General features: G+C 43.6%; 1 protein-coding gene across 1 annotated transcript in view; it reads right to left on the reverse strand.

Annotated features, from left to right (window-relative positions):
* MEI1 (meiotic double-stranded break formation protein 1) overlaps nucleotides 1-17723 on the reverse strand; it is a 1068659-nt gene that overhangs the window by 929475 nt on the left and 121461 nt on the right. Inside the window, 3 exon segments of the mRNA XM_053689435.1 lie at nucleotides 15116-15162; nucleotides 15165-15240; nucleotides 15242-15257. Coding sequence (XP_053545410.1) covers nucleotides 15116-15162; nucleotides 15165-15240; nucleotides 15242-15257 — 139 coding nt within the window.

Consider the following 17723-nt stretch of genomic DNA (forward strand, 5'->3'; position numbering starts at 1 on the left):
GAACAGCAGCAGAAATAGAGACAGGTCCCAGGTTCAATTCCAGGCTGAACCATGACAAGAACAGACCGGATAAATCCCTCCTGATGTAGCACTATTCCCTTAGCCTCTCGGAACTGAAGCGCTACGAAAGTGGCGCGCAAAACAGGAAGGACCGCCCATCGTGGGCGTAAAACTATGCCGTTCTATTCAATGTATTAACAATATTACATAGAATAGTGAAACCACCAGACCTTCACGTAATGGATTTGATTATCACTTAAACTCCAGCCCCAGTGCCCTGCTAAATAACACTGCCCAATTACTTTCCCCTCAGGAAAGATTTAAACGTCCAACATAAAGAGCTACTTTCCCTACAGAGCCCCTAATGTTCATTGTGTGCTTACTGATATTCTGAGTCTCCTTGTGCCCCAGAAATTTAAATTAGCACTTAACCTTGACTTCTGCCTGGCAGCAAGGCAGCTCTCAGGCTTGAGAGGTCCTCTTCCCTCACATCGACCTGAGGAGAATAAAATGCTGAGTCAATGATTACCTCAGACTGAAGGATATAGGGCAGCAAGAAAATATGGGAGGCGCAGTGAGAATTATGTCCCACAAGTTCCCATTGCTCTAAAGCCACCAAGGGCTCTACTGAAGAGACTAATATAGACTTACGGCTACACCCTTGGACAAAGCAGCACATCTTGCACTGCTTCAAAAAATAATAAACTCTTGATTGAAGAATCTATACTAACACCTCACTTTACCTCTTCCTATCACTAACGTAGGCAAAGAGAATGACTGGAGTGGGAGGGAAGGGAGCAGCTATTTAACAGCTCTGCTGTGGTGCTCTTTGCCTCCTCTGCTGACCAGGAGGGTGAATATCCCATTAGTAATTAAGATGATCCGTGGACTCATCGTGTCTTAAAAAAGAAATTAAGCATTCAATCTCTAAGCAGTCAGTTCTGCAAAGACAACATTCCACCAGATCTGCATACCCAAATCCTGCGAGGCCAAGCCGTGCAATAAGGATCACCGATGTCCTCCTCCTGTTTGATTCTCCGAGGAAGAAAAGCAAACGGAGGAAATGGGGTACGCTAGACTAAAGGTCCAAGGAACCGCAAAGGAATTTATCATTCTGCCTTGGGATCCCTGGACCTTGATCTGTATCTCGGGAGCTTGGCATTCTGCCGAGATGCCATGAGATCTAATTCCAGCTGACACCATTTGAGAATCAAATGGAAAAACAGTTCCGGAAGGAGATCCCACTCCCCTGGATGAAAGATCTGTCTGCTCATGAAGTCCATCTTGAAGCAGGAACTCTAATTTGTATCCCTGGGACACAATGCACACCACCTAGGGATAATGATCACACAAAAAACCAAACTGATTGAAAAAGGAGAACATGCCCCCTACGGATTGGTTCATTAACAAGCTCCGCCCTTCGTGGGCGTTTCACAAAAGTCATCTCCCGGTCCGCCATTTTTTAAGTAGAGGCACCGGGAGGCAAAATACTAGAATGAACAGCTTCAGATGAACAAGCTGCTTAGTTTCGCTGTTACCATCTCTTGGAAACCCTCTCACAACTGTGACAAACAGCTCATCCTATAAATAAAAACTCAATAGGTGATCTCCCGGTTGTCCAGTGCCTGCGTCCTAACTGCCATAATGTCCCCTAATAGACTAGGAGAATCTGAGTCCAAGTTCAATGAGGTCTAATTAAAATAATAAAGTGCCCAAACTTTTCTGAGATCCTCTACCCCCAGAATAAAGTCAGCACTTTCCTCATCTTCTGCCTGCAGCAAGGCAGTTCCCAGGTTTAGAAGGTCCTCTCCCTCCCATGGACCTGTAAATAAACAAAAGGTCCTGAGTAAAATCTCTCAGGTTTTCAGGGTTAGGGCAGCATAAATATATGGAAGGGGCAGTGAGGAATTATGTCCCACAAGTTCCCATTGCTCTAAAGCCACCAATCTCTACTGAGAGAGACTGATATGGACTACGGCTACACCCTAGGACAAAGCAGCACAATCTTGCACTACTTTAAAAATAATAAACTCTTGATTGAAGAATCTATACTAACAACTCACTTGGGGCCACTTCCTATCACTAACGTAGGCAAAGAGAATGACTGGGGTGGGAGGGAAGGGAGGAGCTATTTAACAGCTTTGCTGTGGTGCTCTTTGCCGGCTCCTGCTGACTAGGAGGTGAATATCCAATTAGTAATTAAGATGATCCGTGGACTCATCATGTCATAAAAAAGAAATATAACTGAGCCTCGTCAAAAGATTTTCGTCCCCAGGTGCCTGCATAAACTGGACGTCCCCAGTGCCTGCATAAACTGACTACTTAATCCTATTACCCTAAACAGGATTACTAGTACTTAACGTCCCAAACAGACTTAAAAGTTGGAAGTAACATATTCTCTCTTAACCCAAGAAAATAAAATGAGGCACTTACCTGAATTTCTATCTGCCCGGCAGCAGGGCAGCTCACTTGGTATGAGAGGGGCATCCTCCCCCCATATGGACCCGTAAAAAATTAGGAACGGACTGTAGATAATCCTACTCAGGCTTTCAGGATAGGGCAGCAACAACGGTTTTGGGGAGGCGCAGTGAGGGATTAAACCCCACAAGTTCCCAATTGCTTAAAAAGCCACCACAATATCGGATCATATCCGCTCGCACTATGATAAATAGGCCCCAATGTGTTAAACCTGATTTAGGCATTGACCCCACAACCTTTTTTTGTATCTTCCCCATCTTCTCCCTTAACACTTGAAACTGTGGATTCTTCTCTGCATTTTATTGAAGAAAGTAAATGTTACTCATATTGTGAGATTGTGTTTGGTGCAAGATGATACGGGAGGGACAAGACAGGGAACCAAACGGAAGGCACCACTGCTTGAAGAACCTTTTCTCCCCAAAAGCGGCCTCACCGATGCAAAAGTGTCAAATTTGTATAATTTTTAAAAAGTATGAAGAGAGGACCAAGTTGCAGCCTTGCAAATCTGTTCCACAGAAGCTTCATTTTTGAATGCCCATGAGTAAACAACAGACCTCGTGGAATGAGCCGCAACTCTCTCAGGAGGCTGCTGTCCAGCAGACTCAAAGTAAGAACGGTATGATACTCTTCAGCCAAAAAGAAAGAAAAGTTGCCGTAGCTTCTAACCCTTACGATTTTCTGAGGAAAACCACAAACAAAACAGAAGACTGACGAAAATCTTAAGTCGCCTGCAGATAAAACTTTAAAGCACGAACTACGTCCAAATTGTGCAGAAGACGTTCCTTCTGGAAAGAAGGACTAGGACACAAGGAAGAACAACAATCTCCTGATTATTGTTTCTATCAGAACATCCTTAGGAAGGAATCCCTATTTAGTATGTAAAAAATACCTTATCTGAATGGAAAATAAGATAAGGAGACTCATACTGTAATGCCGAGAGCTCTGACACTCTCCGAGCGGAAGAAATAGCAATAAAAAATAAAACTTAATATCTAAAGAGATACACAGGCTCAAACGGAGCCCCTTGAAGGAACTATCAGAACTAAATTAAGACTCCATGGAGGAGCAAACTGGCCTGAATACAGGCCTGATCCTGACCAAGGGCCTGACAAAACGATTGCACATCTGGGAAATTCGCCAGAACGTTTGAATGACAAAAGATAAGGGCCGAATTTGACCTTTTAGGAAACTTGACGAAAATACCGTTTCTCCAAACTTTCTTGAGAAAAGGACAAAATTCTAGGAATCCCAACTCTACTCCATGAGTAGCCAGTAGAGATATTTAGCGCCAAATCTTATGGTAAATCCTAGAAGATACAACTTACAAACCTGAACCATGGTCTCTATGACTGAGACAGAAAGCCCTGCTTGGATAAAATTAAGCGTTCAAGTCTCCAAGCAGTCAGCTTCAGAGAACTAGATTTAGAAGAAGAAAGGGGGCCCCTGAATTAGAAGGTCCTTTCTCGACGGAAGTCTCCAAGGTGGCAGGGATGCCATCTCCACCAGATCTGCATACCAAATCCTGTGAGGCCAAACCGGTGCAATGAGGATGAACCGATGCCCTCTCCTGATTGATTCGAGCAATATCCCGAGGAGAGAAGATTAAACAGAGGAAATAGGTATGCTAGACTGAAGGTCCAAGGGACCGCCAAGGCATCTATCAGCTCCGCCTGGGGGTCCCTGGACCTCTACCCGTATCTCCGGGAGCTTGGCATTCTATTGGAATGCCATGAAATCCAATTCCGGCTGACCCCACCTGAGAATCAGGTTTGAAACACTTCCGGGTGGAGTACCACTCCCCCGGATGAAAGAGTCTGCCCTGCTTAGGAAATCCGCCTCCCAGTTGTTCCCACCCCGAGGGATGGGATCGCCCGACAGGACAGCAAGAGTGGATTTCCGCCCACGTGGATTTAGTTTGGCAGGGTCCTCGTCATCGCTAAGGAACTCCTGGTTCCTCCTGATGATTGATGTAAGCCACTGAAGGTTATATTGTCTGACTGGAACCTGATAGAACCGACCGAGGCCACTGGGGCCAGGGTCAGAAGAGCATTGAAGATCGCTCTCAACTCCAGAATGTTTATAGGAAGAACAAACTCTGACTGAGTCTAAACTCTGTGATTCCCTAGGGAGCCCAGATAGCTCCCCCATCCTAGAAGACTGGGCGTCTGTTGTCACAATCACCCAGGATGGTCTGCGGAAGCAGGTTCCCTGGGAGAGATGATCCAGAGGACAACCATAATTGGAAGAAAATCCTTGTCTCTGCTGCACCAGTAGTATTCGAGCATTGCCTGAGCATGCTTAACTGCAAAGGTCTGCGGTGGAACCGAACAAACAGGATGATGTCCCATTCCACCATCAGCCCGATTACTTCCATACACTGAGCCACTAATGGCCGCGAGTGGACTGAAGGACTAGACAAGTATCGATAAACTTTGACTTCCTGACTTCTGCCAGAAAAAATCTTTTTTTATTTTTATTTTATGGATAGAGAAACTACTTTGGATCCCAAAAAAGTTACCCTTGTATTAGAGACTAGAAAACTCCTTCCCAAAGTTACCTTCCACTCGCAAGATCGGAGAAAGGATAGGAATATGTTCTGTGTCGAATCTTTGCTTGTTGTAGAGGACATCGCCTGACTAGGATGTCGTCCAGACAGGGCGCCACTACAGATGCCCTGCAAGAAAAGCACCGCCAACAGAGATCCCAGGACATATGAAAAATCTGGAAGCAGTGGCAAGACCAAATGGGAAGAGCCACAAGCTGAAGAGATTGTCCGGAAAGGGAAAATATTAGGAACTTGTGATGATCCTTATGAAAGGGAACATGCAGGAGCTCGTCCTTAAAATCCACTGTTTCATAAATTGACCCTCTTGGATCGAAGGAAGAATGGAACAATAGATTCCATCTTGAAGGACGCTACTCTGAGAAATTTGTTGAGACCCTTGAGATCTAAATCGGCCTGATTGGAATAAAAACTCCGACCCTATTCCTTTAATGTAATGGGAAACGATCACTCCCCGGAAAGGAAAGGTCTTATACACAGTATAAGAACACCTCTCTTTTTGTCTGGACTGACAAAAATCTTGAAGCAGAATCTACCCCCAGAAGGAAATTACTTGAACTCTAATTCATATCCCTGGGGATACAATGTACACCCCCCAGGGATGCATGATCACAAAAACCAAAACAGATTGAAAAAGGGAGAACCTGCCCCTTACAAATCAGGTGTACGCCCCTCATGCTGTCTTTAATTCAACAGCAAGCTACTTGGGCTATCTTCCCTATCTTAAGCAGATAGGGACTCCAAAAAAAAAAAGGTTTAGACTGCTTTTACTAGGGAAAAGGAGTGGAAGGATTTTCCTAGCAATTTCGAAAGGGAACAAAATTATCTCATACTTCCTTTACGCTATTTACTAACTTAAAAAAAACCCTTCTCCTATTCCTGTGAGAGGAGTGACTGTAAAAAAAAAAAAAAGAAAATGCATTAAACCAGTACGCCGCCGTACTGGAAACAGTAGCCATACCAGACCGTAGGCTGACAATATAAAACCCTCCCGCCTTTTAACCATAGGGTCCCTCCATGCGAATAGCATCTTCCCTCTAAATTATAGAGAAAAATGGGGAACCCTTAAGGCCCTATCTGGGTACAGGAATATATGTCCACCAAAGAAGGGCAAATAACAATAATAGTATAACCAACTGGTGACGGGGTCACCCAGAGTAGCTAAAACCTCCTCTAAGTAGCAAAAGAATGTTATTTTAAGCTAAAACATGAGGAATATAAACTCAGGATCAGATAAAGGGTATTGGGGCCTATCTATCAAGCTCTGAATGGAGCTTGAAGGACTGTGTTTCTGGCGAGTCTTCAGACTCTCCAGAAACACCAGTTATGAAGCAGCGTCTAAAAAACCGCTGCTCCATAACCCTGTCCGCCTGCTCTGATGAGGCGGACAGGAATCGCCGGAAATCAACCCGATCGAGTACGATCGGGTTAATTGACACCCCCTGCTAGCGGCCGACTGGTCGTGAGTCTGCAGAGGGCGGCGTTGCACCAGCAGCTCACAAGAGCTGGTGATGCAATGCTGAATACAGAGAGCGCATTGCTCTCCGCATTCAGCGATGTCTGTCGGACCTGATCCGCAGTGTCGGATCAGGTCCAACAGACGTATGATAAATAGGCCCCAATATCTCATCAGAGACTGAGAATTCCTTATGCGATACTACCAAAGTAACTTCAACTTCAGTGTCAGATAAAGGAGATACCCAGACGGAGTCTGAGATTTCCCTCCCCCCCCCCATATGCTACCGAAGTATCTTCCGCCTTCAGGCTTTAGGGAAGAAACATTCGGAAATAAATACACTACATCAAGCGTATTCCCTTCTTAGCACAGGATAAGCATACAGTGTAACAGATGTCGCCATGACCTAATAGGAGCGATATTTTGCAAAACAACTCCAGATAGAGTTTGAGAGGAAGCGCAGGGCACTGCATGTGTGGGCTACAAAAAAAAATTGTGAAACTTGAGGGAAAAAATGCTATATCCCCTTAGAAAAATATCATTTATGCTTACCTGATAAATTCATTTCTCTGTAGTGTAGTCAGTCCACGGGTCATCCATTACTTATGGGATTATATCTCTTCCCTAACAGGAAGTTGCAAGAGGATCACCCAAGCTGAGCTGCTATATAGCTCCTTCCCTCACATGTCATATCCAGTCATTCGACCCGAAACCAGACGAGAAAGGAGAAACTATAGGGTGCAGTGGTGACTGGAGTTAATTAAAATTTAGACCTGCGTAAAAAAACAGGCGGGCCGTGGACTGACTACACTACAAGAGAAATGAATTTATCAGTAAGCATAAATTATATTTTCTCTTGTTAAGTGTAGTCAGTCCACGGGTCATCCATTACTTATGGCTACCAATACCAAAGCTAAAAGTACAATACGATGACGGGAGGGCAAGGCAGGAACTTACACGGAAGGAACCACTGCCTGTAGAACCTTTCTCCCAAAAACAGCCTCCGAAGAGCAAAAGTGTCAATTTGTAAAATTTTGAAAAGGTGTGAAGTGAAGACCAAGTTCCAGCCTTGCAAATCTGTTCAACAGAGGCCTCATTCTTAAAGCCCAGGTGGAAGCCACAGCTCTAGTAGAATGAGCTGTAATCCTTTCAGGAGGCTGCTGTCCAGCAGTCTCATAGGCTAAACGTATTATGCTACGAAGCCAAAAAGAGAGAGAGGTAGCCGAAGCCTTTTGACCTCTCCTCTGTCCAGAGTAAACGACAAACAGGGAAGAAGTTTGACGAAAATCTTTAGTTGCCTGCAAATAAAACTTTAGGGCACGGACTACGTCCAGATTATGCAAAAGTCGTTCCTTCTTTGAAGAAGGGTTAGGACACAATGATGGAACAACAATCTCTTGATTGATATTCCTGTTAGAGACTACCTTAGGTAGGAACCCAGGTTTAGTACGCAGAACTACCTTGTCTGAATGAAAAATCAGATAAGGAGAATCACAATGTAAGGGCAGATAACTCAGAGACTCTTCGAGCCGAGGAAAATAGCCATCAAAAACAGAACTTTCCAAGATAACAGCTTGATATCTACGGAATGAAGGGGTTCAAACGGAACGCCTTGCAGAACGTTAAGAACTAAGTTAAGCTCCACGGCGGAGCAACAGTCTTAAACACAGGCTTAATTCTAGCCAAAGCCTGACAAAAAGGCCTGAACGTCTGGAACTTCTGCCAGACGTTTGTGTAGAGGGATAGACAAAGCCGAAATCTGTCCCCTTTAACGAACTAGCAGATAAACCCTTTTCTAAACCCTCTGTAGAAAAGACAATATCCTAGGAATCCTAACTTTACTCCATGAGTAACTCTTGGATTCACACCAATATAAGTATTTACGCCATATTTTATGGTAAATTTTTCTGGTAACAGGTTTCCTAGCCTGTATTAAGGTCTCAATAACCGACTCCGAGAAGCCACGCTTTGATAGAATCAAGCGTTCAATCTCCATGCAGTCAGCCTCAGAGAAATTAGGTTTGGGTGGTTGAAAGGACCCTGAATTAGAAGGTCCTGCCTCAGAGGTAGAGACCATGGTGGACAGGACGACATGTCCACTAGATCTGCATACCAGGTCCTGCGTGGCCACGCAGGCGCTATCAGAATCACCGATGCTCTCTCCTGTTTTGATCCTGGCAATCAAACGAGGAGCATCGGAAATGGTGGAAACACATAAGCCATGTTGAAGACCCAACGTGCTGTCAGAGCATCTATCAGCACCGCCTCCCTGGACCTGGATCCGTAACATGGAAGCTTGGCGTTCTGGCGCGACGCCATGAGATCCAGATCCGGTTGGCCCCAACGATGCCTCAGTTGGGCGAAGACCTCCGATGAAGTTCCCACTCCCCCGATGGAAAAGTCTGGCGACTTAGAAAATCCGCCTCCCAGTTCTCCACGCCTGGGATGGGGGATCGCTGACAGGTGGCAAAAGTGAGACTCTGCACAGCGAATTATCTTTGAGACTTCCAACATCGCTAGGGAACTCTTCGTTCCCCCTTGATGGTTGATGTAGGCCACAGTCGTGAGTTGTCCGACTGAAATCTGATGAACCTCAGAGTTGCTAACTGAGGCCAAGCTAGAAGAGCATTGAATATTGCTCTTAATTCCAGAATGTTTATTGGAGGAGTTTTTCCTCCTGAGTCCCACGATCCCTGAGCCTTCAGGAATTCCAGACTGCGCCCCAGCCTGAAAGCCTGGCGTCTGTAGTTACAATCGTCCAATCTGGCCTGCGAAAGGGACATCCCCTTGGGACAGATGTGGCCGAGAAAGCCACATAGAAGAGACTCTCTGGTCTCTTGATCCAGATTTAGCAAAGGGGGGACAAATCTGAGTAATCCTCATTCCACTGACTTAGCATGCCAATTGCAGCGGTCCTGAGATGCAGGGCGCGCAAATGGTACTATGTCCATTGCCGCTACCATTAAGCGATTACCTCCATGCACCAAGCCTGGACGAAGAGGAGAAAGTCTGCCCGCCCACTAGATCCGTTTCCGGATAGGGGGCCCTCACTTCATGCTGTCTTAGGGGCAGAAGCAGGTTTTCTGGCCTGCTTGCCCTTGTTCCAGGGACGGTTAGCTTTCAGCCTGTCTGTAACGAGCAACAGCTCCTTCCTGTTTTGGAGCGGGAGGAAGTTGATGCTGCTCCTCGCCTTGAAGTTACGAAAGGCACGAAAATTAGAGACTGTTTGGCCTTTGATTTGGCCCTGTCTTGAGGCAGAGCATGGCCCTTACCTCCGGTAATGTCAGCGATAATTTCTTTCAAACGCGGGCCCGAATAAGGTCTGCCCCTTGAAAGGAATATTAAGCAATTTAGATTTAGAAGTCACATCAGCTGACCGGATTTAAGGCCACAGCGCTCTGTGCGCTTGGATGGCGAATCCGGAGTTCTTAGGCCGTAAGTTTGGTTAAATGTACGACGGCATCAGGAAACAAATGAGTTAGCTAGCTTAAGAGCTTTAAGCTTGTTCATAATTTCATCCAATGGAGCTGTGCGAATGGCCTCCCCCAGAGACTCAATCCAGAATGCCGCCGCAGCAGTGACAGGCGCAATGCATGCAAGGGGCTGTAAGATAAAACCTTGTTGAACAAACATCTTCTTAAGGTAACCTTCTAATTTTTTATCCATTGGATCTGAAAAGGCACAGCTATCCTCCACCGGGATAGTGGTACGCTTAAGCCAAAGTAGAAACTGCTCCCTCCACCTTAGGGGACCGTCTGCCATAAGTCCCGTGTGGTGGCGTCTATTGGAAACATTTTCCTAAATATAGGAGGGGGTGAAAAAGGCACACCGGGTCTATCCCACTCCTTGTTAATAATTTCTGTAAGCCTCTTAGGTATAGGAAACACGTCAGTACACACCGGTACCCGCAAAGTATTTATCTAGCCTACATAATTTCTCTGGAATTGCAACCGTGTTACAATCATTCAGAGCCGCTAATACCTCCCCTAAGCAACACGCAGAGGTTCTCAAGCTTAAATTTAAAATTAGAAATCTCTGAATCCAGTCTGCCTGGATCAGATCCGTCACCCACAGAATGAAGCTCTCCGTCCTCATGGTTTGCAAATTGTGACGCAGTATCGACATGGCTCTCTCATTATCAGCGCCTATCGTTCTTACCCCAGAGTGATCACGCTTACCTCTAAATTCTGGCAATTTAGATAATACTTCTGTCATAACAGTAGCCATGTCTTGCAAAGTGATTTGTATGGGCCTCCCTGATGTACTTGGCGCCCACAATATCACGCACCTCCTGAGCGGGGAGGCGAAGGTACTGACACGTGAGGAGAGTTAGTCGGCATAACTTCCCCCTCGTTGTCTGGTGATAATCTCTTTACATGCAAAGTTTGACTTTTATTTAAAGTGACAACAATACATTGAGTACACAAATTTCTATTGGGCTCCACATTGGCCTTTAAACATAGTGAAACAAACAGATTCATCTGTGTCAGACATGTTTAACCAGACTAGCAATGAGACTAGCAAGCTTGGAAAATACTTTCAAATAAATTTACAAGCAATATAAAAACGCTACTGCGCCTTTAAGAAGCACAAAAAGCTGTCACAGTTGAAATAACACTGAACCAAATTAGTTATAGCAACCACATTTTTACAGTAAGTGTATAAAGTTAGCAGAGGATTGCACCCCACCAGCAAAAGGATGATTAACCCCTTAATACCCAAAAACGGATAACAATTGTAATAATTAACTTTTTTATCACAGTCAAACACACTGTCACAGGTCTGCTGTGACTGATTACCTCCCTCAAACGAACTTTGAAGACCCCTGAGCTCTGTAGAGACGTCCTGGATCATGGAGTATGAAATAGGAAGACTGTGACTGAATTTTTACTGCGCAAAAAAGCGCTAAAATAGGCCCCCTCCCACTCCTATTACAACAGTGGGGAAGCTCAGTAAACTGTTTCTATGCAGAAAAAACGATAGCCATGTGGTAAAAATCATGCCCAATAAGTTTTATCACCAAGTACCTCACAAAAAAACGATTAACATGCTAGTAAACGTTTTGAATATGTATTTTAAAGTCATGAAGTGTTATTAATAAGCCTGCTACCAGTCGCTTTACTGCAGTGAAGGCTCATGCATTACTTCAGTATTAACAGTATTTTCTGAGTAAAATTCCATTCCTTAGGAAAAATACCTCAGTGTACACACACACCACTCATCAGCCTGATACCAGTCGCTACCCACTGCATTTAAGGCTGAACTTACGTGACATCGGTATTAGCAGTATTTTCTCAGTCAATTCCATTCCATAGAAAATTAATTTACTGCACATACCTCCTTTGCAGGGGGCCCTGCATGCTATTCCCCTGTTCTGAAGTTACCTCACTCCTCAGAATGTATGAGAACAGCCAGTGGATCTTAGTTACGTCCGCTAAGATCATATAAAACGCAGGCAGATTCTTCTTCTAATGCTGCCTGAGAACAAACAGCACACTCCGGTGCCGTTTAAAATAACAAACTTTTGATTGAAGAAATAAAACTAAGCTTAAAACACCACAGCCCTCTCACAACGACCTATCTTTAGTTAGGGTTGCAAGAGAATGACTGGATATGACATGTGAGGGGAGGAGCTATATAGCAGCTCTGCTTGGGTGATCCTCTTGCAACTTCTGTTAGGGAAGAGATATAATCCCATAAGTAATGGATGACCCGTGGACTGACTACACTTAACAAGAGAAAGTTCTATTACAACATTGATGAACAAGGAAAGGGATTGGTAGTTACAATAACATAAGGAGACACTTTGTATGGTCTCCTGGGATTCACATATGTATGAGAGTCAAATAACCTTAAAGGACAGTCAACACCAGAATTTTTGTTGTTTAAAAAGAAAGATAATCCCTTTATTACCCATTTCCCAATTTTGCATAACCAACACAGTTACAATAATACACGTTTTACCTCTGTGATTATCTTGTACCTAAGCCTCTGCAATTGCCCCTTGTTTCAGTTCTTTTGACAGACATGCAGTTTAGCCAATCAGTGCTCAGTCCTAGGTCACTTTACGTGCATGAGCTCAATGTTATCTATATGAAACATGTGAACTAATGCCCTCTAGTGGTCAAAATGTATTCAGATTAGAGGCAGTCTCAAGGTCTAAGAAATTAGCATATGAACCTCCTAGTTTTAGCTTTCAACTAAGAATACCAAGAGAACAAAGCAAAATTTGGTGATAAAAGTAAATTGGGAAGTTGTTTAAAATTGCATGCCCTATTTAAAACATGAAAGTTTTTTTTTGGACTTGACTGTCCCTTTAACATGTTAAACCGTACTGTCTCTTTAAATTTAAAGAGTAACTTCTTTATTTAAATTGGCAGAATTGGCTGAATAGGAAGCAAAAGGCAGATAGATGCTGCAAACCCCTTCTACACCTCAGCTTAACCCAGCTGAGGTGTATGTCAGCCCTTCTATTCAAAGTCGAGACTCAGCTGAAGCGCTTTCTTTAAGCGCAAACACTGACATAATTCCCATGTCCTTCCGATAACCGGAAGCATTAAGAAAGAGGTGCTGCTCTCTGACGAAAATACTGTTCCTTCCGATAACGCGAAGCCTAGTAAAGGGATGCGCAACTAAATTGGCGCCAAACAACTCCGCTCCTCGTGGGCGTTTTAAAGGTTATCTCCCAGTCGCCATTATTATCTTTTGTTAAGTTGAGCCACCAGGAGAAATAACAAACTGGACAGTCCTCTTAGCTTATCCTTCTTAGGTAGTTGCTTAGCCAGTGTGTTAAACTAATAGTGAAGCCCCGTCACACTGAGTTCGCACCCTGCAATACAGCACACACACAAGCTCTGCCCTCCGTGGGCATTGCAATATTCATCTCCCAGTCACCATTGTTATGGGAGAAATAACCGACTGAGCCATCTCAGATTAGGAAGTTACTTAGTCCGTTATCTAACAGTGAAGCACTCTCACACTGAGTCTCTGCATAACAGTACATCGTCTGTTAAAATGTAAATAGTGAATCCCCCTTACGCTGAGCTCGCACTCTGCATTACAGCTCATATGAAATCTCCCGGTCGGCTATTATTAGAGAGAACCGCCGGGAGAGGAGAGTCACAATCAGCCCCAGTGCTTGCGTCCATACTGCCATAGTAAACCCCTAGAATGCTAGGAGAATCTATTCTGTAACCCCTGAAAGGAGCCCATTATTACATGAGGTCTGAATATAGAAACTAAAGTGCCCCAACTTATTCTGAGTTTTCTACCCCCAGAAATAAAGTTAGCACTTACCTCATCTTCTGCTGGCAGCAAGGCAGTTCTCAGGCTTGAGAGGTCCTCTCCCTCACATAGACCTGCAATTAAACGAAATTCCTGAGTAAATACCCCTCAGGTTTTCAGTGTAAGGGCAGCATTAGTATGGAGGCGCAGTGAGAATTATGTCCCACAAATTCCCATTGCTCTAAAGCCACCAAATCTCTACTGAAGAGACTGATATGGACTACGACTACACCCTAGGACAAAGCAGCACATTCTTGCACTACTTTAAAAATAATAAACTCTTGATTGAAGAATCTTTTTCTAACACCTCACTTTACCACATCCTATCACTAACGTAGGAAAAGAGAATGAGTAGGGTGGGAGGGAAGGGAGGAGCTATTTAAAAGCTATGCTGTAGTGCTCTTTGCCGCCTCCTGCTGACCAGGAGGTGAATATCCCATTAGTAATTAAGATGATCCGTGGACTCATCGTGTTATTAAAAAGAATTAATTTTATTATATGTGAATTCTTCTGATAAGTACAATATTTAATGTATTCTTATTCAAATTGTCGGATCTGTTTGGTCTAATTATTTGTATTTTTCATTTAGTTAATTTAGGAGAGGATATTAAATATGATGAAACTCAAAGATTTAATTAGTGATATGTAATTAGTCATATATATTTTATTAAAGGGACACTGAACCCAAACATTTTGTTTTGTAATTCAGAAAGAGCATGCAATTTTAAGCAACTTTCTAATTTACTCCTATTATCAATTTTTCTTTGTTCTTTTGCTATCTTTATTTGAAAAAGAAGGCATCTATGCTTTTTTTGGGTTCAGTACTCTGGACAGCAATTTTTTATTGGTGGATGAATTTATCCACCAATCAGCAAGGACAACCCAGGTTGTTTCACCAAAAATGGGCCGGCATCTAAACTTACATTCTTGCATTTTAAATAAAGATACCAAGAGAATGAAGAAAATTTGATAATAGGAGTAAATTAGAAAGTTGCTTAAAATGTCATGCTCAATCTGAATCATGAAAGAAAAATTTTGGGTACAGTGTCCCTTTAATGGACCCCCTCATTTACTGCGTGTGTTTTTTGGAGCTGTTCTTTTTTATTACAGGGGAGAGGAAGGGGGCCCCAGAGTCATCCGTCACCCACCACTGAAGAAACTATATAATTTTCTATTATGCTGTTCCTGCAAGATGAGTGCAGTTAATGTATACTGTAAATCACTTATTACTAAAACATAACAATTAGTATGCAATTTATTGCAATGTAAGCACACATCACAGCAAACAGCTAAGTAATTCATTATACAATGTGTTTTTATAAGTAATGACTCACCATGACAGTGGGAATACACAGACTATCACAGATATTTAAGAGGAAGATGAGAAGCTCTCTAATGTATCCTTGCTCTCAGAACTTGGTGCAGTGAATGCATTTTCTTGGGCAGACGGGTCATTCCGACCATTCCAAAGCCAACCTAGTAGTAATAGAATAAAGAAAAGTAAATTTATGCTTACCTGATAAATTAATTTCTTCTACGATACAACGAGGTCCACGGATTCATCCTTACTTGTGGGATATTATTATTCCTGCTAACAGGAAGTGGCAAAGAGCACCACAGCAGAGCTGTATATATAGCTCCTCCTTCCCTCCACCCCCAGTCATTCGACCGAAGGTTTAGGAAGAGAAAGGAAAAGCTAAAAGGTGCAGAGGTGACTGAAGTTATAAAAAATAAAATATAATCTAAATCTGTCTGAAAAATGACAGGGAGGGCCATCGTATCGTAGAAGAAATTAATTTATCAGGTAAGCATAAATGTACTTTTCTTCTACAAGATACGACGAGTCCACGGATTTCATCCTTACTTGTGGGATACAATGCCAAAGCTACAGGACACCGATGAAACGGGAGGACAAGACAGAGACCTAAATGGAAGGCACCACTGCTTGAAGAACTTTTCTCCCAAAATCCTCAGAAGAAGCAAAAGTATCAAATTTGTAAAATTTGGAAAAAGTATGAAGATACGACCAAGTCGTATCTTCGAAAATCTGTTCAACAGAAGCATCGTTTTTAAAAGCCCATGTGGAAGCCACAGCCCTAGTAGAATGAGCCGTAATTCTTTCAGGAGGCCTGCTGTCCCAGCAGTCTCATATGCCAGCGGATGATACTCTTCAGCCAAAAAGAAAGAGAGGTAGCCGTAGCTTTCTGACCCCTACGCTTTCCAGAATAAACAATGAATAATGAAGATGATTGACGGAATCCTTAGTCAAACTCAGTAAAACTTCAAGGCACGGACCACGTCCAGGTTATGTAACAGACACTCCTTCTTAGAAGAAGGATTAGTACACAAGGAAGGAACAACAATTTCCTGATTAATATTCTTATTTGAAACAACCTTAGGAAGGAATCCAGGTTTGGAACGCAAAACCACCCTTATCAGAATGAAAGATAAGATAAGGCGAATCACATTGTAACGCTGGAAAGCTCAGAAACTCTATGAGCAAAAGAAATAGCAACCAAAAACAAAACTTTCCAAGATAACAATTTAATATCTATGGAATGCATGGGTTCAAACGGAAACCCCTTGAAGAACTCTAAGAACTAAATTCAAACTCCAGGTGGAGTAATTGGTCTAAATACAGGCTTAATTCTGGTTAGAGCCTGACAAAAAGACTGAACATCTGGAACATCTGCCAAACATTTGTGTAGCAAAATTGACAAAGCAGAAATCTGTCCCTTTAAGGAACTCGCTGATAACCCTTTCTCCAATCCTTCTTGGAGAAAAGACAGAATCCTGGGAGTCCTAACTTTACTCCATGAGTAGCCCTTGGATTCACACCAAAAAAAGATATTTACGCCATAATCTTATGATAGATCTTTCTAGTGACAGGCTTACTTGCCTGTATCAAAGTATCAATGAATCCCCGCTTAGAAAAAATCAAGCGTTCAACCTCCAAGCAGTCAGCTGCAGAGAATTTAGATTTTGATGTTGGAAATGTCCTTGAATGAGAAGGTCCTGTCTCAATGGAAGTTTCCACGGGTGGCAGAGAGGACATGTCCACCTAGATCCGCACACCAAGTCCTGCGTGGCCACGCAGGCGCGACCAGAATTACTGAAGCTCTCTCCTGTTTGATCCGAGCAATCACGCGAGGAAGGAGAGGAAACGGTGGGAAACACATAAGCTAGGCTGAACGACCAAGGCACTGCCAAGGCATCTATCAGTTCGGCCTGAGGATCCCTCGACCTGGATCCGTATCTTGGAAGCTTGCATTCTGTCGAGATGCCATCAGATCCAATTCCGGTCTGCTCCATCGGAGAATCAGTGAAGCAAACACCTCCGGGTGGAGTTCCCACTCCCCCGGATGAAAAGTCTGTCGACTTAGAAAATCCGCTACCCAGTTCTCTACTCCTGGGATGTAGATTGCCGACAGATAACAAGAGTAGGGCCTCCGCCCATCGAATTATCTCGCATACTTCTATCATCGCCAAGGAACTCCTCGTTCCCCCCTGATGATTGATATAAGTCACAGTCGTGATATTTCCCCGACTGGAATCTGATTAATTTGGCCGAAGCCAACTGAGACCATGCCTGAAGCGCATTGAATATGCTCTCAATTCCAGAATATTGATTGGAAGTAGAGACTCCACTTGAGGTCCATACACCCTGAGCCTTCAGGGAATTCCAGACTGCACCCCAGCCCAGTAGGCTGGCGTCCGTTGTCACTATCACCCACAAGGGTCTGCAGAAACACTTCCCCTGGGACAGATGATCCGGCGACAACCACCAGAGAAGAGAGTCTCTGGTCTCTTGATCCAGATTTATCTGAGGAGATAAATTCACATAGTCCCCATTCCACTGTCCGAGCATGCACAGCTGCAGTGGTCTGAGATGAAAACGAGCAAACGGAATGATGTCCATTGCCGCTACCATTAATCCAATTA

This window comes from Bombina bombina, chromosome 7 (assembly GCF_027579735.1).
Source record: "Bombina bombina isolate aBomBom1 chromosome 7, aBomBom1.pri, whole genome shotgun sequence".
Taxonomy (NCBI): Eukaryota; Metazoa; Chordata; class Amphibia; order Anura; family Bombinatoridae; genus Bombina; species Bombina bombina.